The sequence below is a fragment of the Danio rerio genome, chromosome 8 (assembly GCF_049306965.1).
Source record: "Danio rerio strain Tuebingen ecotype United States chromosome 8, GRCz12tu, whole genome shotgun sequence".
In the NCBI taxonomy this organism is placed as follows: Eukaryota; Metazoa; Chordata; class Actinopteri; order Cypriniformes; family Danionidae; genus Danio; species Danio rerio.
Genome location: NC_133183.1, coordinates 37,356,588 through 37,380,272, shown reverse-complemented (window position 1 = coordinate 37,380,272; position 23,685 = coordinate 37,356,588). Strand labels below are relative to the sequence as shown.

Sequence of the window (23,685 nt, the reverse complement as noted above, 5' to 3'; positions counted from 1 at the left end):
ATCAAACGGTGGCTAGTTTGTATTAATGTGTCTTAAAATTAATAAAAATATGCTCAGCCTATTTAAGCTTCACGGTTATATGCTGCGAAGCATGTTACTGAACTACAATATCTCCGAGGGAGACTATATAACTCGATAGACAACATTACCTTGAGGGATTTTAAAAACAAAAGGTGTTTTAAAAAAGGAACAACACGCCAATCGGCAACAAATAAAACATCTTGCCAGGGTATGCTGTGTGTAATCCGCCACTGACAGTGACATAAGACACCTGCGCCTGTCAACTGTGCTTGTAAGAGAGCTCAAAGCTTGTATGGATATAACCAAAAAAAGCAAGATCATATAGTTATAAATATTCCATAACAATACTTATCGAAATATTTATACATTTACATGTTGATTATTTTTTTAGCCTGTTAAATAAAATTACTTTTATTTAGCCTGTCTTTAGATTTTTTACACAATGTTTAATTTCTTAACATTTCTTTCTTTTTTATTTAAAGTTTATATATAAAATGAGTGCTAGCTTGTTTAGTTGTGATCATTATGCAAGGATCATATTTCATATTCGGTTTATTCTTCACTAGCCTATAAATTCGTTAATAAGGCTATTTTATAAACGGATTGTTCATAAGGACTAAGCTATTAATATATAATGCAATAGGCTAAATAATACATTAAGAAATAGAGTGGAGGAACTAGGAACTATGACGTCACTTTGTAGGCTAATCGGCTGCTAGCATAAAACTGGTTCCCTCGTGAAAATCCCTATAGGATTTTCCCATAGGGTTTTCGAAGATTGCGAATAATACGCTCTGTGTTCAAACACTGTTCATTACACTTACACGTTTTGTTCAGCCGGATAATTGTCACACGAAAATATAACATTGAGCACTTTTGGATCTTAAATGCAAACGCAAGACTTAAAAAGCTAACATAAGGCTATAAACGGACTACAGCGCCCTCGGGGCGCTCGTCAGTGACGTCAGCCCCACCCTACTACAGACGACTTATCAAGCTTATTTTTAGAAATAACGTCCATGACAAAGAGTTAATCTCTCAGTATATTATATTGTAATCCACGCTATATATTATAAACTAATAAATACGCAAACACACATAGACCTTTGTGCCTTTTGGATCGTTTTTACGTGGGAAATACATGTTTTGCTTTGCGGTTGTTCTAAAAGTTTAAAAAATGTGTATAAATGTGCCTATATAGTATTATTATGAGACATATTTAAATAAGTGTATCGCTCGCGTGCACACAGCCCGCTTACCTTAACAGACGACGGCGTGAGGAGGAACAAGTCTATCAAATGCCTGCAGGTTTCATCATCATGGACACAGAATAACATTCAATATTCCTTTTGTGTCACGAAGTACAGCGAAAAACAGCCCAATACAGTCACATCTGCTATACGTTTTATGGAGGAGTGTAAATATTGCAGTTATGACAGAGTTAAATGTGTTGATGAAGAAAAAAAGACGAGAAATCACTTGATCACGTTAAAATGACAGTTAACATGCATGTATTTTTACACATTTATTCACACGTTTGCATTACTGAGAGCAGGAAAGAAACTGAGCAGTATCTTCATATTATCGTTTAATTAAAATGAATGATCAACAAATGAATCTGTCTCGACAGCCTTTACATGTGAAGGAATTATCTACACACAATCTGAATTCTCAATTAGAATAATACAACAAACTATAAAATACTATTCTGAAAATACTTAAATCACAGACTAATCCAAACGCCCAAGCGAGCTGCGCTCCAGACCAGATCAGCTCGATGACGTATAATGCCCCCGACGCAGCCTGTAGTCTCATTTAGCAACTTGATAGCAACCGTCTTTTTAAAGAAGCATAATCGATTTAAAAGTTGAAGAGTGTGCTGTAACTGATGTGTTTTATGTCGTAGAACAAAACGTGAAAGTATATTGAGTTGGTGTTAGCCACGGACCTTATTTGAGCGATTTTACTGAAACCCCATTCAAAAAACCCATTGACTTTGGGACGAGGGAACCGGAAGTGCTAAAATGCTAACTCGCTTCCGGGTTTTTGCATACAAATTGACGTCATAGTTCCTCCACTCTATTGAAGTCAGGTAGGACAACAAAAGACAACCAAACATGTTCCCCCTGTTAGCAAATGTAACCAAAAAGTATCTTTACGTGCAACAAGCTGCTCATCTGAGGGTGTGTTCAGCACGATGGGGAACATAGTAAGCCCCACAAGATCCCATCTTAAGCCAGAGATGGTCAACATATTGGCCAGGATTCCTCGCAAAGAACAAGTAAACCTCACTGTTAATAAATGCCAATTTACAATGTTTTATTTATTTTTTTTTTTTAAAGACTGTGTCAACCTGTCATTTTTGTAATGTAATTTTGAAAGCTTTTCTTTTATATTTGTTTCTTGTTCATTCGTTTAATCTTATTTAAACTTTGTGCAATTTAATTACTTATCTTGCTATTTTATTTTCTTATTCGTTTTTAAAAAACATTCTAACATTCATCACATTCGTCCATTCAAACAATTTACGCCGAATTGGCAATTCCCGCAAAACTGAAAGTGAAAGTATTATATGCATTTATAAGCTATTTAAAAGCAGAAAGAAAAGAGGAAACCCCGACCCCCACTATGATACCGGTATTACCGGTGTTGTCACATGTCGATTAACCGGTGGGGAAATTTCCTCATCGTCACAACCTTAATTTGAATGATTTTAGATGTGTATATAAAATAGCCTATGTAAAATATTAACATCATCAAATTAATAAAATAATGACAAATTTGAAATAAATGACAGAAAAGTTAATAAAAACAGACATTCTCTAAAAAATGTAAAAATCGCAATATTAAAATGAGTAGATTTTTTTTAAATAAAATGCGTTGATTAACTATTACTATTGGATCTATTATTTACTTTTTCTCTCTGTATCGCGGCTGAGTGTGCGCTGTCAGCTGAATATAGGCTTAAATTAAATCTAAAAAGCAACTAGCCTGCGAGCTAATATTTGTTCTTTTTTTTTTCGCATAACAGCCAATTTCAACCGCGAGGAGATACCAACAGCTTGATATGCAACATTTTCTAAAATGTTATTTAGCTTGGAATAAAAACAATTCACAAAAAATGATTTAGTGTGTGTGTTTTTTTAAGATTGGATTAGCCTATTTCACAGTGTGTAAACATTAGAAATAATAATTAGGCTAAAATACAGTAGATTACCCCTTCATTCAGATATATGTCGTTGTTTGGGAAACTCTCCCCTGGTCTAGAAGTTTCTCTTGCTTCTTATCTGCTCCACAAGCGCAGCACGCTTCTTCCTCTGGCTCTGCACCAGGGCTGGGTTTCCCAAACAACAACGTAACTCGCGGCAGAAATATCATAGTACAATGTGTCGTTTGGGAAAAGAACGATGTAGTGACGAGTGTGTCCCAAAACCTGTAGTTTCTCTGTCACAGATCTATTGTTTGACCCACATTAGTTATAACGTAAAATGCCCATAATGATGCTCTAAACAAGGTGGTAACAATTTCTTTAGAGAGAGAGAAAAAAAAAAAAACATTATTTTATTTGCAAAGTATATTGTTTTACACAATCACACATTTAAAAAAAAAATCTATCATAGTTTTGGTGAAAACATGCACTTATATTCCATATTAATTGAAATATATATAACGGCACATATAAGACCTATATTTGTTTCCTTTACAAATATTATTAAGAATTTCATTTCTAATTTCATATATAAATCATTAATGGTTGTAGGCCTAATTTACAGTAGGCTATTTATTTAGAAATAGAAAAAACTTTTTAATATAATATTAATTATTATTATTATTATTAAAGTAGGATATTGCAAACAATATGCAAAATAAATGCAAACAATATTCCATGACTCCCAATATCAATTGCTACGAGCCTAATATAGAAATTTTAATTAACACGTAGTTCAGTCCATAAGTTGCTGTGAATAGAAACAGCCTATATAAGCCTACATTACCAGAAGTTGGCCTATAGGTAAAAGGTATATAACCGGGGATTTTGTGTCAACCTTGCTTGTGAAATATACTCAAGATATACCCCTGCCCTCATCTCAAACAAAATGTTTGGCTATTAATGAAGCAGCCTGTCTGAGGTGTTAATGGGGCATTGCGCTTTAACCGAAAACAACAACAACCCAAAAGCACTAAATTGGTTACAGGGGTTGCTTCAGAAAATTGCCTAATAATAATAGAAGTAGTAGTAATAATAATAATAATAACTACTGGCATGTTTATAACTAAAGTTGTTTTTACTTCGGTTGCACCACATGCTCTTAAGGCAAACCGTAGTTAGTAAGGTCATAAGCTCTCCGTAAAGCCATACATAGTTGCATTAAATCACCTAATATCAAATAAAAAGTGTTTCAATCGTTAAACTGATTTAGAATTCTGCAACTAATGCATCTACATATAACTGTTCTTTGAAAATTTGCTGTGAATGCACACAAATTACACAAAGTTATCAAAACATAAAACTTGATTTTTTAAATATTCTACACGTTAAAGAAAAAATAGCAGGGAGAAAAAACCCAGTCATAAAGAAATGTATGTTAACACAAAACATTTCTTGAAACAAAATTAAACTCTTCATTCACAAACCGAAAGAAATGCGAGATTTAGGAAGAAAATAAGGCTGTGAATAGAGGGAGATCATCGCAAGCTCCTCGATGTAAACTAATCTCACCGTCATCTCTTTTCTACCATTATACATGGGGGGAGGCTGCGGTAAATTTTTAGTTGGAACACAGCGTTAGGTTTAAACTGAGTGAAATGCTGCAACACAGAAATATTTAGTAGTGCGTACATTGTAAATTAGTGTCCCTTTAAGTCACAACTAGGCTTCATTTTAACTTACACACTGCTGGTGCAACTGGCCCCATGTAATCAAAAAAGGCTGCATATTAATAAGTGGGTCGCGGGTTATAATCTAAAAGCTATTGCCAGTCAAACACAGCACAGCCATTACAGCAAAATGGAGAGATTTAAATGTACATATTGCACATATGGAATTATCCACTCACTGCATGTCGTCTACCCTGATAAACATGCTAATTGTCTTATTATTATTAATATTATATTGTATGCACTTATGAAATTAAAGTTTATAGAGCCTGGTTTATACTTCTGCGTTATGATCGGCGTAACCCACGGCACATGCAACCCGCGTAGCTGTTTATTTTACTTCTGCGCAATGTCTCTGTTGGTCTGCATTAACACTTTCAAAACGCTAGTTGGCAGTGAGGTGTTAATGTTCCTCTGTGTTGAGTTTCTTCGCTGTTGTTTTGTTTTTTCTAAACGCTTCCTGAACATGCAAGTGACTCAAACTCGCTCATTTTGAGGCTGGAACCGGCGGACGTGGAACAACTTTAACTATGAGATAAACACAAAACAAAACTTTCTATCCAGAGCTCCTTCATGGGACTCCACACGTGTAAACAATCGCTCTATTGGGCTCGCACCACTCGCACGGCTCTTGGTCCCGCCCCCAGACTTGTCAGCGCTGCCAAGCCGACCAATCACGACCATCAAACAAATCACGACCTTGCGCTCTGTGTCGTTGCGACTTGTAGTTACATTTTTTGAGAGGTGCACATCATCGACGCCGACGGCCAATAAACAATGCTTAAACATTAAAATGTGCTTTTAGAAACTTAAAATATTTATGTTTCTAATATTTAATTATACATTTGCTGTGTTTAATATAGGGGATAGAATAGCATACAGTATATAAAAAAAATTTTTTTTGTCCTTTATACCGAAATAGGCCGGCTATAAGAGGAGGCGCTCTATTAAACAAGCAGAAACAGCACAGACTGTTCACTCTGCATGCATGTGAAAGAAATGAACAGAGAAAAATAAACAGACGATAAATAATAGGCGACTCACCTTACGTGCCGATATGCCCATTTATTTAATTCATAACTGCCACTAATAGCTATGCAAAAGGGAACCTATTTTGAGTGTTTGGCATGTAGTGACAGATTTTCAAATATTTGTAACCTGGCCTATAATAAATAATAATAATTATTGATAAAGCAAGTTATACTGCAATCAGGTGATGTGTCAGGGTAGAAAGGGAACAGATTCAAATGCAGGTGAAACAAATTTATTCTTCTCAAAAAAACACAAAATATCCTCAAAAGGCAGTTCAAAACTCAAAAAACTGGACTCAGAAATCAGCGCAGTTCCGGGCGCTACCACCAGATGGAAGGAGAGCGCTCCCAAGGCTTCACTGGGCAGCAGAAGGAGAGATGAAAGTAATAAGGGGAGTTCCGGATAATACCGCCAGGGGGCGATAGAGCGATACCAGACGCTCGGCCAGCACCGGAGAAGAAGAGCCTTACGGGGTACTGCTGGACGTTCTCCCTTGGTGGAAATTCAGTAGTGAGAATGGGACAGCCAGACCAAACCACAGCGAGCCGGATGACAGGACAAAGTATCAAAATAAAGTAAGGAGAGAAAAAACGAAACCAAAACAAGCAGGAGCTTGGAGTCTGGGGAAACAGGACACGACAAGACAGATTACTCACAATGGATATTAGCTTACAAGCCTCACGAGCATGCAAAACGGACTGACGAAAGACAAGAGACGAGAGGAGACTAAATAGGGGAGAAATCAAGCAGCAACAGGTGAAGGAGAGGATCGCAAATTGATTACCAGGTCTCTAAGGCGGGGAAACAAAAAGCACGCGGACAAGAAGCACGTGGCCAGCTGTCAAAACAAACCCACGTGCTCCAAACACAAAGACAACGCAAACAGGTAAGTGATTCCATACTCTTAACAGTACCCCCCCCTCCCAGGGGCGCCACCTGGCGCCCCCAGAAGGGGCTCACCTCGCCGCCGATGGAAGTCCACGATCAACGACCGGTCCAAGATGTCCCGTGCCGGAATCCAAGACCTCTCCTCCGCACCATAGCCCTCCCAGTCCACGAGGTATTGGAAACCCCGACCACGACGTCTCCGGTCAAGGAGTCTCTTCACAGTATAGACCGGAGTGCCGTCCACCAGACGAGGGGGAGGTGGAGCCGGGGAAGTAACAGGGTTGAGTGGGGATTTGATAACAGGCTTTACCCTGGATACATGAAAAACAGGGTGAACCCGACCAAGAGTGCAAGGAAGCTTGAGCCGAACCGTCACTGGACTCAAGACTTTAGTGATTCGGTATGGCCCAATGAACCTGGGTGCCAGCTTGCGAGAAGGCACACGGAGAGGCAGGTCCCTTGTAGACAGCCAAACCTTTTGACCACAAACAAAAAGGGGAGCAGGAGTCCGGTGGCGGTCAGCCGCCCTCTTAGTTCGTCTGGAAGCCTGGGCCAAGGCCTCCTTAGCCCTCCTCCATGTGTGGCGACACCTTCGGACAAAGGCCAAGGCAGACGGAACAGCGGCATCGGGTTCCTGAGCGGGGAACAAAGGGGGTTGATAACCAACAGAACATTGGAAAGGGGACATACCTGTAGAAGCTACCGGCAGGGAGTTGTGGGCATATTCAATCCAAGACAACTGCTGGCTCCAAGAGCCCGGATTTTGAGACACCAGACAGCGGAGACTTCTCTCAAGATCCTGATTGGCTCGTTCAGTTTGCCCATTGGTCTGGGGGTGAAAACCTGAGGACAGACTCGTAGAGGCCCCGATCTGTCTACAGAACTCTTTCCAAAACCGGGAGACAAATTGGGGTCCTCTGTCAGAGACCACATCCATCGGAAGGCCATGAATCCGGAAGACGTGGTCAACTACCGCCTGAGCAGTCTCCTTGGCTGATGGGAGTTTGGGTAAAGGGATAAAATGGGCCGCTTTAGAGAAACGGTCCACCACTGTTAAGATTACAGTGTTACCTCTCGATGGGGGTAGGCCAGTGATAAAATCAAGAGCCACATGTGACCAGGGTCGAGAGGGAATGGGAAGGGGACGTAACAGACCAATGGGTGGCCGATTAGATGTCTTATTCTGGGCACATACAAAACAAGCCAATACAAACTGTCTGACGTCTTGGGCCATTGAAGGCCACCAAAATCGCTGTTGGATATTGACCAGCGATCTCCGGACTCCTGGGTGACAGGCTACTCTGGACTCATGACCCCACTGGAGTACTTCGGATCTTAAACTGGCTGGCACAAATAGCCTTCCCTCTGGACACCCTTCTGGAGCTCCCCCTCCTCGCACGGCCTCCTCTACCCGCCGTTCGATGTCCCAGGAGAGAGTTCCCACCACCACCTCTCTAGGAAGGATGGCTTCGGGGGTAGCCTCTCCTCCTGGCACATCAAACAGGCGGGAGAGTGCATCAGGTTTTATATTCTTGGACCCAGGCCGGTACGAGAGGGAAAAATTAAAGCGTCCGAAGAAAAGTGCCCATCGGGCCTGACGGGAACTCAATCTCTTGGCTGAACGGATATATTCTAGATTTTTGTGGTCCGTCCAGACCAAGAACGGTTGTGCCGCCCCCTCCAACCAGTGGCGCCACTCACCCAGGGCCAGCCTGACCGCCAGCAGCTCTCTGTTACCAATGTCGTAGTTTCGTTCGGCTGGGCTCAGACGGTGAGAGAAGAAGGCACACGGATGCACCTTCCCATCCCTAGAGGATCGCTGAGATAAGACCGCGCCTATCCCGACCTCCGAGGCATCCACCTCAACGATAAACTGCCGTTTAGGATCTGGAAGACAAAGGACAGGAGCAGTGATGAAACGGGACTTGAGAACATCAAAGGCCTCCTGTGCCTGACTGTGCCATATAAACGGTACCTTAGGTGAGGTGAGAGCCGTTAAGGGTGCAGCGACCGAGCTAAAGTTCCGGATGAACCGTCTATAAAAGTTGGCAAATCCAAGGAACCGCTGCAGAGCCTTACGAGAGTCAGGGACTGGCCACTTGGCAACGGCCCTTACCTTAGCGGGATCAGCCTTAATGCCCTCCGTCGAGACAATATGCCCCAGGAACGAAACAGACTTGCTGTGGAACACGCACTTCTCCGCTTTGACATACAGCTGGTTTTCCAGCAGCCGCTGTAGCACCTGGCGGACATGCTGAGTGTGTACCTGTTCTGACTCAGAAAAGATAAGAATATCGTCAAGGTACACAAAGACAAATCTGTTTACCATGTCTCTCAGCACATCATTCACCAGGGCCTGGAAGACTGCAGGGGCATTGGTGAGCCCGAAGGGTAGAACTCGGTATTCAAAATGCCCCGTTGGTGTGTTGAACGCAGTCTTCCACTCATCCCCCTCACGTATCCGGATCAGGTGATAGGCATTACGGAGGTCTAGTTTAGTAAAGACCTTGGCTCCCTGCAATAACTCAAAGGCAGAAGACATTAAAGGCAGAGGATACCTGTTCTTAACAGTAATGTCATTAAGGCCTCTGTAGTCAATACAAGGGCGCAGAGAACCATCCTTCTTTTTAACAAAGAAGAACCCAGCCCCGGCTGGAGAGGAAGAGGGACGGATGAGGTCGGCTTCTAAAGACTCTCGAATATACCGGTCCATAGCCTCTCTCTCAGGAGCAGAAAGGGAATACAATCGACCCTTTGGCGGAGAAGTGCCTGGGAGGAGTTCGATGGCACAATCGTATGGCCGGTGCGGAGGCAAGGAAGTGGCTCGAGACTTGCTGAAGACCTGGCGAAGATCGTGGTACTCCACCGGGACTCCAGAGAGATCCACCCTCTCCATCTGAAACACATGAGACACAGAACCAGGACACGGAGCAGGACCAAGACAAACAGCAAGACAAGACTGACTCCAAGACAACACAGAATTCCCTGACCAATCAACGTGAGGGTTGTGTTTACTTAACCACGGGTGCCCCAATACCACTGGAGCACTCGGGGAGTCGAATAAATAAAAAGTAATAACCTCACGGTGATTTCCAGAGACTATCAAACTTACAGAGGGGGTAGAGTGGGTGATGGATGTGATGGCAAACCCATTAAGGGAGCGCACAGTGATGGGAGAGGAGAGAGGAATGGCTGGGATGCCCCAAGATCTGGCCGTGGTGCTGTCCAAAAAGTCTCCCTCAGCTCCAGAGTCAAGCAAGGCAGGACAAGAGTGAGTCAATCCATTGAACTGGACTGAGACTGGGAGACAGGTGCGTTGTGTGGGGGTGTCGAAACAAGGGAGAGTGCCCACCAGAATCCCCCGGTTTACTGATGGGCTGGAGCTTTTAAAGGACACTGCAATGCTCTGTGACCCGGCTTCCCACAGTACAGGCAAAGGCCTCGAGCCAGACGAAGCCGCTTCTCCTCAACAGTCAGTCGAAGACGACCTAATTGCATCGGCTCTGGTGAGGTGGTAGGTAATGGGGTGCGAGGATCATTTGAAGGGCCCTCATTCATCCATGAGGCACCAGAGACTCGTCTATGCTGGCGACGATGCAGTCGGGCCTCCACCCGAAGAGCGAGATCCACCAGGGCATCAAAGTCTCGGGGAAGGTCATGAGTGGCAATCTCATCTTGTATGTAGTCATCCAGACCATCCCTAAATCTGGCACGAAGAGCCGCCTCATTCCATGTGCAGGCAGCTGCCAGGGTTCTGAACAGAACAAAATAATCAGTAACCGAGCGTCCTCCCTGACTCAGCTGGGCCAGTTGGGAGGCTGCTTCATCTCCCTGGGCGGATCGGTCAAACAGCTTGGTCATTTCTGCACGGAAGTCCTCAAACATGGCACAGAAAGGGGCACGTGCATCCCACACTGCTGTTGCCCAATCACGGGCCCTGCCCTTAAGAAGGGTGATTACAAATGCCACCTTTGACTCTTCAGTTACATAGCGACGGGGCTGTAGAGCGAATACTAGGGAGCACTGTGAGAGGAATGCCCGGCAAGAACTAGGATCCCCGTCATAGGGCGGTGGGTTGTTGGCGTGAGGTTCAGGTTCGAGATGAGGAATAGCCACCTGTCTGCCACCCCGGGCATTCTCATGAAGCTCCTGAATTTGAGCATTAAGCTCGATTACTTCGGCCCTTAACATCTCCACCTCCTGCGAGGCTGCATTTAACTGTGTAGCGTGCTGGCCAAGGAGAATGCCCTGCTGTGCCACTGCGTTTCTTACATGCTCAGCACCTGCTGAATCCATAATTTGGTCAGTCCGTTCTGTCAGGGTAGAAAGGGAACAGATTCAAATGCAGGTGAAACAAATTTATTCTTCTCAAAAAAACACAAAATATCCTCAAAAGGCAGTTCAAAACTCAAAAAACTGGACTCAGAAATCAGCGCAGTTCCGGGCGCTACCACCAGATGGAAGGAGAGCGCTCCCAAGGCTTCACTGGGCAGCAGAAGGAGAGATGAAAGTAATAAGGGGAGTTCCGGATAATACCGCCAGGGGGCGATAGAGCGATACCAGACGCTCGGCCAGCACCGGAGAAGAAGAGCCTTACGGGGTACTGCTGGACGTTCTCCCTTGGTGGAAATTCAGTAGTGAGAATGGGACAGCCAGACCAAACCACAGCGAGCCGGATGACAGGACAAAGTATCAAAATAAAGTAAGGAGAGAAAAAACGAAACCAAAACAAGCAGGAGCTTGGAGTCTGGGGAAACAGGACACGACAAGACAGATTACTCACAATGGATATTAGCTTACAAGCCTCACGAGCATGCAAAACGGACTGACGAAAGACAAGAGACGAGAGGAGACTAAATAGGGGAGAAATCAAGCAGCAACAGGTGAAGGAGAGGATCGCAAATTGATTACCAGGTCTCTAAGGCGGGGAAACAAAAAGCACGCGGACAAGAAGCACGTGGCCAGCTGTCAAAACAAACCCACGTGCTCCAAACACAAAGACAACGCAAACAGGTAAGTGATTCCATACTCTTAACATGATGTGTTTCATTGACTCGATAACCTTAATATTTTGTAGTGTGTGCTGTGACGCGATTTTCATTTCTTGCAATGTGCGCACGTTTAAGATTTGAGGTAATAACATCGCCATGATAGTCAAAGAAATGTAAACATTCTTTTTACCCCAACACAATTTAATAGGGCGCTATAAAGGCTAAACAACTTCATTCTTATATTTGTTTAATTTTTGCAGCCTGGGGCTATACTTCTCACCATCTATTGTATCTTTTCTAAAGCATACAGTATAGTGTAAAAGCATGTTTATTACTAAGAAAAAAGAAAATGTATTTTTTAATTGATCACATCACATAATCTACTGTACACTACATTACACATACAGTAAGGGCTGCTCTATTATGGGAAAAATCATAATCACGATTATTTTTGTCATAATTGCAAACAAGATTATTCAAAACGATTTTTCAGCTGAAGTCAAAATTATTAGCGCTCCTGTGAATTTTTTATTTATATTTTTTTAATAAATATTTCCAAAAGGATGTTTAACAAATTCAGGATTTTTTTACAGTATTTTCTATAATATTTTTTTTCTTCTGGAGGAAGTCTTATTTGTTTTATTTTGGCTAGAATAAAAGCAGGTTTAAATATTTTGAAACCTATTTTAAGGTCAATATTAATGACTTGCCCAATTATCCTAATTAAGCCTTTGAATTGTACTTTAATCTGAATGCTTGTACTTTGAAAAATATATAGTAAAGTATGTGCTGTCATCATAACAAAGATGAATGAAATCAGTTATAAAAAATTAGTTATTAAAACTATTATGTTTAGAAATGGGTTGAAAAAAAATCTTCTTTCCATTAAACAGAAATTGGTGGAAAATGGTTGCTAATAATTCAGGAGGGCTAATAATTTGGATTTCAACTGTATATATGCAGTTATTTTCCTCCCTGTAAATGAGCAAAGGGAAATATGTACAATAGAATAAAAATATGAAACAAACTGTGCTTTAAGCTTCTTATAAATGATCACTGAACACAGCATTTTGACACCTATTTGACCATTAAAACGCTCACAGTAAGATAACTTTAGATGTGTGTACTCTGCTCGTCTAGCCTAAGTGCACACACACAGCAGCATGTACAAATCAGATTATGAAAAATGATGAAGAGCATGCTTTTCCTTTTATCCTTTATTTTTAGTTTTTTTTTTTTTTTTTTATTTACACATTTTTTTAAGTGGTGAGGACAATATTCACTGGTTCCCCCCTCCTGTATAATAATTAAATGTTACATTTTTAAGAACTTCACAAATAGCCTAAATAACACTTTTCAGTATCAGTGATAATATAAATAGTAACTAATAATAATAATGATAATAATAAAAAGAAGAACAAAAAATATTAGCCTATTGATAACAATATAAGTGAGATGTGGAGGAAAAAACAGCGTAGGCTACTAACTCTCCACTGTTTTTGGTAAATTATTTGACAGAAAAGCTAACATGCTGACACATTGTCTGGATTAAGCAGACCTAGTTGGAGTCGCAATGTTTCCAGCAGCACTCAATACACGTTCAGACTTTCTATCGCAGTGCTTGTAGCGCAAATGCACAAATGCTTTTTCCTATGCTACATTTCTCGTCAATGTCTTCCATTTATCACTTTCTCTTTTGTATCTGGCCATTTTTAAATAGGGCTCTGCGATATCTGGCTGACAAAAAAATCAAAAAATAAATTTTAATTTTTATAATTTTATATATTTTTATTTTATTTTTTGTGCTCATAATATTGACCTTTGCAGTTTTTACCTTTTTATTATTCAGCTAAACTAAAAAACGGAAGACTTTCTCCAGTGGAAAAATATAATAGGGAATATTATGAAATTATTGATTGCCTTTTTTTAAAATTAAGAAAAGTCTTTACATGGAAAGGTCATATCACTTTCAATAGTCCACAATGATTCAAAGCAGCTACTGAAAGTTATACTCGCATATGTTGCTGTTAAATCATGTAGTTGTGTGATGTATAACCATGGTGTAAGTGCACACCTAAGGATTAACCTTTTTTCCAAGAAAGAGACTTTTAAACGATATTGATGAACAGTTGATATGATCTATTAAAAGTCAGTGATGCTAACAGTTAATCATCTTGTTTGCTTTCAGGCTCTAGCACTGGCAGAACAACCTACATGAGAAGACCATGGACAAAAGCAGACGTGAAGGCTGTAATGAGTTCAAAAGACTGATTATTATTATACACATTTTCATTTTTTTTCCTTGTCACAGAGTGACAATATTTAACCATTTTCAAACCCACTTCTGTTCCATGCCAGTGCTTCACAGTCCATCATCACTCTAGGGTAGTCTCTACATTGCTCTACAGTTTGCCTCTGCTTCTCAACCCATGTCTGCCACTACTCCACAGTCTGGTACTGCTCCACAGTCCAGGTCCACGTCTGCTTCATGAGCCTGGGCAATACCCATCACACAAAAATACATAACCCACAAATGCAGTCCCTCAGACTAAACATTTACAACAGTGTTGAGTAGCAAAAAGACATGTTTTTTGTTTTTTATTTACATGTTTGAAAATGGTCAAATATTGTCACTGTGACAAAAAAGTGAAAATGTGTATGATATTAATTAGTCACATTATAACACATTATATTACTGTCACATTACGAAATTTAGTTTTTAATCTGTTTTGTGTTCATATCATTCTGTATGTATCATTCAATTTGTGGAATCAAACTTTTATGTCTAGTTTTATCTTTTTTTCTTTTTATCTATCTTTTTATCTATTTTTATCCATCTATTTTTTGTTCTTGTCAGAGCGATAATAGTTGATGCATTTCATAATAAAATGTATATACATGTTTAGTTCCCCTGCTGTTTTCCTGGACTTCAAAAGTAAAATAAAAAAAGTTTATTTTTTTATTTCTGTCATTGAGTGGCAATGTTTTGTATTTGACAGTATTCTAGTGCACTACCATGTTGTGTTCTAGTATAAATATTTAAATTTGAAAAAGAATAATCTGTTGAACGACTTAATTAAATTTTAAAATACCATTAGTTTGTTTATAAGCTGTAATCATTCATTCATTCATTTTCTTTTCGGCTTAACCCCTTTATTTATCAGGGGTTTCCACAGTGAAATGAACCACCAACTTATCCAGAATATGTTTTACGTTGCGGTTGTTCTTCCAGCTGCAACCCATCACTGGTAAACATCCATACACACTCATACACACACACTACGGACAATTTAGTGTATTCAATCCCCTGTACCGCTTGTCTTTGGACTGTGGGGGAAACCGGAGCACCTGGAGGAAACCCACTCCAACACAGAGAACATGCAAACTCCACACAGAGTTCACAGAGGGGAACATTTGTGCTCTGGCCAAGTAAAAGAATAAAATAATGAATATGTTATCGTACAGTTGTGCTTCTGGTTGTTCATGGTTGAAGGTTCTTTGCCAATTATGTTCTTTTTTTATCTGAAGTTGCCTTTCAAAATATCTACTGTCCTATAAAATAAGAGCAAAGGCCCTTAAACAATTAACTCTTCATACTTTAATGTTAAAATGCTGTCTTTTTCAGGTTATTGTTCAACAGTACATTAAACAGATTGTTTAACTGATACAACACAATAAGCCTACAGAATTGTTAAATCAAAAGTGTATTTTAAGCAAAATAGTATTTTGTCATTTAAGAAGTGACAGGCAGAACCTTAGCAACTGAGATGGGTTTAGCAGGTGTCTAGCTGAGGAAAGCCAGAGTCTGTTCTGTTGTCACCCTTACTGCAATAGCAGAATAGTGTGATATGTAAAATGTGTTAATCAGTCCTTTTAAACCATGAAGGGGCTAGGTTTGTGTGTAACATGTAAACAGACCTTGTAAACCATGATTTTGTCTGTCCCCATAAGCCTGTGAAATGTCACATAGTTAATTTGAGTGTGTTGTGAAACTAAAATTGCTGTTTTTAAGCGTTGTTTGCCTTTTGTAGCTCAAATAAAAATTTTTGGCACAAGTTTTATGTTCGTAGGATGTTGGCAAAGGTATGTCCCCGTAAACCACCAAAAAGTCACATTGACCTCATAAACCATGTATGCCTGTATGTGTGTGTGTTTGTTGCACTGCTGGAGTGAAGGTTAACCAGTCCACACAGTTCATGCGGCTATAATCTTTATTATCTTTTATTAATAAACTATGTACAATATTTACACGTCGGCTCCAGGTCTCTTGGATGAAGGTCTCTCAGCGACGTGGTCTCTTCTGGTCGCCGCGCGTCTCTGGTGAAGATGGGGAGCGGGACCGTTTCCCTCCGGCGTCCCGGACCGAAGATGCCGCACCTGCTGAGGACGAGGAGGGCAAAGGCTCGGTCTGGCAGGAGAAGGACGGCCTCTTTCTCTTCTCAGCAGCATAGGCCTCACTGAACAGATCGAGCGCAAACACACACAAGCAGACATCATGTGAGATTTGGACAAACACTAGAACATGCGGCTATGCCAAGTACAGTTTACTCACGCGTCTATGATGGGAATGACGTATCGGCCGCTGCCGTCTATCATGACTCCCTTTCGGTCTGGGTCGTCCACCTCCAACAGGAAGCTGCGGGGAATCCCTGTGCTCTTCCGGATGCGCTTGTGCGGCGCGGAGCGGCTGCCCTGTGAATTGAGGAGTGACAGTCAAACTCTGAGCAAACAATCTGACTGATGAGGACAAGAGCTCAAGTTCACAGCAACCGTGAGCTTGGAAAACCCAGTTACCACATTAGTGGGGCAGTGCCTAATGTGGTGTCCCGGGATCCCAAGCAGCCTCATGGCCTCACTAGTGAACATCAGAACCATGAGAATCAGCTCAGACATCTCTCACAAAGCAAACCTGTCAGTGTCTGAACGCTCACCTGCTGGAGTAGTAGCACAGGCTGGACTGGTACATCACCGCTTTCAGCTTGTCCTCCTCTGACGCCTTTGCCTCAGCCAGATTCTCAGTCTGTTTCACAGGCATTTGCACATTTGAATCTTTTTCACCCTCAACCCTTCAAACAATCTCAAATCTCCCTAAGAAGCTGAGTGCGTGTGCGTATATTGTGTGCTTTACATTGCGTTTTGCTATTGTGCTATTCATTTGTTCAATACCTTCAACAACTGCTCCAGTGAGAGGAGTGAAGGATCAGCTCTAGGTGAAGGTTCACGCCAGCGTCCAGCTTGATGTCTGCAAAACAAAGGAGCTTGTGTGACTAAAACACCAGGGACAGACCAGGAGTCTTCATATAACATCTAACAGAGGACGCGTGTGCTCATTTCACAGCACTTACCCAACAAATCTTCTGTTTGAGGACTTCAGTCCCGCCGCAGGGATCCGTCTGATGATGACCGACGTGTTTTTAGGGATGAGAGCATCATCTGTGTATTCTGACAGCAAAATAAAATCAGAATCAGCACATAATTATGGAGCACGGTATACTTTGAGAGCCATTAGCCTTTTAAAACAGCCAAAACATCCCTACATGTCAGCATCAGCACCACCTTACAGCTTCCAGAAGTGTCTGATGTAACGCATCTAATGTTAGCGTAGAACAGTTGAAGTGTCTTTTCCTCAACTCACCTTCATCAGTCTGGGCGTTGCTGATCTTCAGCTGGCAGAACTTCAGCCTCTTGCTCCTCATGATCTGCCGCTTCAGCTCCCCCGCGCTGATGTTGAGGCCTTCAAACTGGAGCGAGTCGTAGGTGAGTCGACTCTGGAACCTGTAGTGAACACAAGACACCCAGATAGCAAAATACACTCGGGCCAGTTCCGGCTAGATTGTCGCCTGCCGGAGACTTACCCCTCGGCCCAATTCCGGCTGCCGGACTCGGGCCGGATGCCTGTGGACTCACTGCCCGATTCCGGCCCGAATCAAGCGGGCCAGATGCGGCGGCCGTAAGCGAGCCGACGCTGCGCATCCGCGCCGGAATCGGCGCGAGGGTAATGTGCGCTGCGGCCCGGAGCTGGCGCGACTCCGTATTTTTACACCTTATAAAACCTTTTGGTATTACATTGGTACTTGATATATGGTATTACAACCATTTGAATTTATATAACAGCAAACACAGGCTATAATGTAAACACACAGTGTAAGCACTGCGTTTAACCTTTGAATAAAGTGTAAACTGCATACATATTCTGTAACGAAAATAATCAGACAAATTACAAAATAAATAAATGTTAAACGTTTATTGATTGCAAGAAAAAAACAGTACTAAAATTTTATAAATAATTTTGTAGTGCACAAGAATATCAATATAAAAACAACAATAAAACACAATAAAGACACACAGAAAGATTTAAACAAAAAATTTAAAAATTACACACAAACACAGATGTTTTTAAAACAACCCTGTTTTCCCAATAGACTTGAATTAAAAATTTGTACAAACAGCTAAATTTTATATAAACCTAAATATAGAAACCAATTTAAGATATAGCAAGAAACATCTTAAAAATACCAATGACAATCCGTAAAATATCCAAGTCAAACTTGTAAAAAGTACTGCAGAATTCTGAAGAAACATCTTGAAACATTTTTTAATAAAACATTAAAATAATAATAAACAAACAAATATATATATATATATATATATATATATATATATATATATATATATATATATATATATATATATATAATTGCAGAAGTATAAAATCAAACTTATTTTTAAATAAACTTGAACAAAATCAATTGCACAAACAGCAAGACATGAGTGAGATGATTATACATTTCATATATATACACGTCCTGTGCAATTTATATTTATAATTTTATTTGTATTACGTTTATTAAAAATGTATCAAGATGTTTCTTCAGAATTTGGCGCACACACATACATACATACTATACATATATACACACACACACACACACACACACACATATATACATATACATATACATATATATATATATATATATATACACATATATATATATATATATATATATATATATATATATATATATATATATATATATATATATATATATATATATATATATATATATAAATGCAAATGCAAATGAAAGAAACAAATTGTTCAAGTATCAGGGAACATCCTAATACACTTAAAATGTTGTTTAAAAAATAAAACAAAATAGTGATGTAGACATTTGACACATTAGCTTTCTCTTCTTTCTTCCTCCATCCCTGTCAGGGGCAAGTTGTAGCTACCTTGTAATGCATTTTTCCACTTCTTTATCAGTGGCGTGGTATGGACATTTGTCCTCACTCCATCTGTGATTAAAAGATAAACAGATAATTAGTAGTTAACAAGTAAAAATGTAAAAAAAAAAGAAAAAATAAGGAAAAAGTAGGCTACCTACAAAGCAAAAAAAAAAAACAATAAAAAAAAAACAAATAAACTTAAAACAGTTTGAAATTAGCAAGAGCTTGAACTTACTAGTTTCTTCATTTGTTTGGGCTGCTCCTTTAGTTGATTTTCAAGCTTTTCTAAATCAAATTGGCCAAAGGAAGGTCAAATGTGTTTACATCTGGAATTTCATCACGTCTGTTTTGGTTTTGTGAGAATCAGGCCCAGCTGCTGCTTTATGACGTTGCATGATTTTAAAACTTCAGTCAGTCGTGCTAAAAAAGAAAAATAACAGATTAGTATAAATCAACCTGTAGCTTATTCTCATACAACTTCTGTAAATACAACAGTGGGTTAGACACTGCTGATATTCTCTAGTTGATCTTTACTTTCTAGCTGCATTAAACCTTAACAAATTTAGTGATGTCTTCAATTCTTACAAAGACATCATGAGATGCAATAAGTTCTGTCTTGATCTCAAACTGCACTAGAACAAAGACTGTAAATGTTCATAGGTGTACTGCAGGAGTGTCCAAACTTTTTGGGCCGAGGGCCAGATGCAAAAAAACAAACGTTGTGGCGGGCCAAATTTTACATACATCACACAGACACACACACATATATATATATATAAAAATACAGTTGAAGTCAGAATTGTTAGCCCCCCTAAATTATTAGCCACCGTTTATTTTTTCCCCAATTTCTGTTTAACGGAGTTAAAAAAAAATTTTCCACACATTTCTAAACATATTAGTTTTAGTAACTCATTTCTAATAACTGATTTATTTTATCTTTGCCATGATGACAGTAAATAATATTTGACTAGATATTTTTAAGACACTTCTATACAGCTTAAAGTGACATTTAAAGCCTTGACTAGGTTAATCAAGTTAACTAGTCAAGTTAAGGTAATTAGGCAAGTTATTTTATAACAATGGTTTGTTCTGAAGACTTAAGGGGCTAATAATTTTGACCTTAAAATGGTTCATAAAAAAATTTAAACCGCTTTTTATTCTAGCCGAAATAAAACATAAGTCTTTCTCCAAAAGAAAAAATATTATCAGACATACTGTAAAAATGTTCTTGCTCTGTTAAACATCATTTGGGAAATATTTAAAAAAAGAAGAAATAAATCAATGAGGGGCAAATAATTCAGACTTCAACTGTGTGTAGATAGATAGATGGACAGACAGACAGACAGATAGATAGATATATAGATCATAACAAGAACTGCTGCTTAATTGAATGCATGTAATAGCGACACCCGGTGGTTATTTATTGAATTACGTTCATTTTTGTATAGCGGGCCAGATTCTATTGATATTTATAAAAAGCCTCGCGGGCCATAGTTTGGACACGCCTGGTGTACTGGAATGTACAGTATCTGTGCATCTTGATGGTGGTCTTAAGATTTCTGCCATAGTCATTGATGGTGATGGTACTTGTGGTGCTGCATTGATTTCTGAAATCTTCATACCTGCCTTTTATCCAGCCTCTTTGTTCCAAGTAATTTTTCTTCATCACGGTATAGATGCGTCTATACTGTCCCTTGATCAGATACATTTACAAAACAAAAATCACTTTAGTATAGTGCCAGGGCAAAACTCACAGGTTGTATTAGATCAATGACATAATGTAGACAGTATGTGTTTAAAATAATTGCAAACAAACCTGTTCTGTCTTTAGATGTATGACAGGCGATCATCATCCTCATCTGTCTACCAGTCAGAAATCACAGTTGCGTGTGGATGTTTGAGTCGAGCTTCCTCATATGCATCTATAATAAAACATCACATTGTTGTTAACCTCCCGTAAAGAAAAGTTCAAATCCTGAAATACTATCAAAGTTAATTAATGCATATAATACCTATAGTGTAAATAATCAGTACACAGAAGGTTGCACAAGATTTATTCGGAGATTCATGCAGAGCGACAGCCTTATGAATCTGAGACATAGATTTGTAAGATGGCCAAGCACATGCATTATTCTGTACCCATGAAGATTAACCTACCATTGTGAAAAATGTTTGATGATGATAGCCAATAACAATAAACCATTTCAGCTGTTTGTGAAGCAATTAGTAATGTAATGTCTGAAAAGCTCAATCTATGTTGAAAATGTATCAGCAGTTTACAGCTTATAATAAACTTTTAGCACACAACTATAACATGCCTATTCATGTTCAAAAGAGTGTGCCATTGACTTCTTTGGTCGTGATGTTCTGCAAAATGATCTCACTAACCTTTGTTAAACAAGAACAACAAGACTTAACCAACAAATATTGTTACTCATTCATTTAAATCAGAACTTATCACTGTCAATAACATAAAAAAATAAAAAATAAAAAAAAACATCAAAATCTGCTTTAAGACGTTCAGTTTTACATTAACTGACCATTACAGCTTGAACAAAAGAAATAATTGATTCACATAGGCTAACACATATGAATTAAAGTGCACACTAATATATTTCTCTTGGATAATTTAAAGAGAATAGTAAACAGTCGAGTTTTGATCATTTTTCGTGACTAACTGCATAAACAAGATAAACAATAATATTTTATTAATCCAAAACGATTAGTTTTTATTTACACATAATCACAGAATTATTACTGTTGGATAAGTATACGCCTGTACAATGATTTTTTTCAACATCCACCGTACTTTATAATGTTAAATCAGGAAAAAACACGTTTTGCCTTGTTAGTTAATGGATTCGTCTACAGAAACTTTCTTTAACACAAAGTTAGCATACACACAAATTCGTTTCATATTTCTTTAAAATAATTAAAATAGTTTTCAGTTACTACACACGTTACAATCTAACATTGTGTAAAAGGAAAAGGAACTTTCAGACGTGTTTGTAACTGTTAGCGTTAGCATACATTAGCTCCAGTCGTGTTTCTTAAAGCAAGTTACATTTCGTATCAAACTGTTTTAAATTACTAAACGCTGTTACAACCAAACACCGTGGAAATGTTTTAAGCTCTAAATTCGCTAATTATACAGTACACAAGCAGTAAAAAGCTTACCTCTCTGACCTGAATCCACGTGAAGTCTTTAAAAAACCAAACTTTTTCTTCTTGTGATCTTCGTGCCATGGTGGTTGACAACCAGCTTTTTGGAGCATTACCGCCACCGTCTGGATTGGAGTGTGGATCATGAGTTTAGTCACGCATGTGTTTATTATGAAACCAACTTCTGCTTTAAAACAAAAACAGTCAGCACAGGAGCGTGCTATCTCAAAAATAAGCGAATTTTACATAGTTTTTCTCTAGATGACATGTATAATCTATTTATAAATAATATTGTTTTGTTTGCGTCTAAACATTGCGACCATCCACACTAAATATTCTTTTTTTTTTTTTGCTATCGTACCATGAATATTTTCTCAAATTATCATTAAACGTGGAGCTGACAGATTACTAGATAAAATAAGAACTTAATCGGTTGCCATCAGCCTTAATCGGTTGCCATATGGTTGACCGGAATCGGGCCAGTGCTTTACAGCCGCATCACAACCGCATGTGCGCGAGCGAGCTGCGGGCCGCACTCGGCCCGGATAACACTCGCCGATGCCGAGTCGGAGCCGGAGGCGCCGGAGGGCAGCCGAGCTCGGGCCGATTACTGCCTGCTATCTGGGCATACTGAACACAAACACAAAGCACAGCGTAATAAAAAGGGTCAAACCTGAGTGATGGGAACAGCAGGCGATCAATCGACGTATCCAACGATCAATAATATCGATAATCTGGAAAAATTGTCACGGAGGACGCAGAGATCAGATGCCAATCGACACAGCGAGATTCAAACAACACCCACAGGACGGTTGTCATGGATGCTGATGATGAACACGTGACGCATGCGCTGTACAACTTCCGGCAATATTATCATTATTAATATTAATTTTATTGATAGTAGTAGTAAAATCATTGCGATAAGTATAATAAAATAAACAGCAGAACAGTTGGCCATCTCTGAATAATACACAGCGACGTTTCCCTGCACGAACGATTCAGGCCTTCGCCAAGAAGACTCGGGTGAGTCGATGATTCAGGGATTGATTCAACTGTCCGTTCATCCTATTGGCTTCTTTGGCTGAATGAATCGTTCAATGCTTTACTCAAATAAAGCGGCCTCTTGCTGCCACCTATTGGGGGTTTGCTTTTTTGTTTTCAAAAGTACTTTGACACTTTTTTAAAGGCACCTTTAAGTTCATTTTTGCACAAAAGCTCGTCTCTGTGCGTTCCAAATGGTTTGAAATTTCCTTAGCACATGGTTTTCTTGATGCGTTTGAAATTTTCAATGTAAATCCACTCGTACTTGCATTTGATCTTTATTATGCCTTAAAATCAAAACTATACTAAAGGTGTCTTATCCAAATGCAGATTTTCATTCAAAACGTTATGACAGAACCATATTACTTTACAGTGGCCCATGGATATATATATATATATATATGTGTGTGTGTGTGTGTGTGTGTTGCTTGTTTCTTATTTA

At 39.5% G+C, this 23,685-nt stretch overlaps 1 protein-coding gene and 1 long non-coding RNA gene across 3 annotated transcripts; both read right to left on the bottom strand.

Moving 5' to 3' along the window:
* Window positions 1-14,641: 14,641 nt before the first annotated feature.
* On the bottom strand, window positions 14,642-17,621 carry LOC141375758 (E3 ubiquitin-protein ligase RBBP6-like). The gene is made up of 7 exons (XM_073910707.1): window positions 17,446-17,621; window positions 17,156-17,252; window positions 16,977-17,052; window positions 16,742-16,830; window positions 16,605-16,665; window positions 16,363-16,502; window positions 14,642-16,267 (listed from the first exon to the last, which is right to left on the bottom strand). Exons 1-7 carry the CDS (start codon window positions 17,504-17,506, stop codon window positions 16,093-16,095), a joined length of 699 nt encoding a protein of 232 aa, XP_073766808.1. The 5' UTR covers window positions 17,507-17,621; the 3' UTR covers window positions 14,642-16,092.
* A 416-nt stretch (window positions 17,622-18,037) lies between these two features.
* Window positions 18,038-22,272, bottom strand: LOC141375760 (uncharacterized). 2 transcript variants are annotated; one of them, XR_012384488.1, is made up of 6 exons: window positions 22,218-22,272; window positions 20,857-20,962; window positions 20,663-20,733; window positions 19,276-19,460; window positions 18,906-19,109; window positions 18,038-18,392 (listed from the first exon to the last, which is right to left on the bottom strand). It is a non-coding gene; the product is annotated as an uncharacterized lncRNA (long non-coding RNA). The 2 variants fall into 2 exon arrangements; XR_012384489.1 differs by lacking the exon at window positions 18,038-18,392 and having other exon boundaries at window positions 18,914-19,109; window positions 20,667-20,733.
* Between the last annotated feature and the right edge of the window lie 1,413 nt (window positions 22,273-23,685).

Bases quoted from the DNA above. Each gene is read 5' to 3' on its own strand.
- LOC141375758 (XM_073910707.1), bottom strand. From the start codon at position 17,506: ATGAGGAGCAAGAGGCTGAAGTTCTGCCAGCTGAAGATCAGCAACGCC. The intron at 17,253-17,445 runs GTGAGTTGAGGA...TTTTGCTGTCAG, and splicing joins CAACGCCCAGACTGATGAAG to AATACACAGATGATGCTCTC. The intron at 16,831-16,976 runs GTATTGAACAAA...CCTGTGAAACAG, and splicing joins CACTGGAGCAGTTGTTGAAG to ACTGAGAATCTGGCTGAGGC.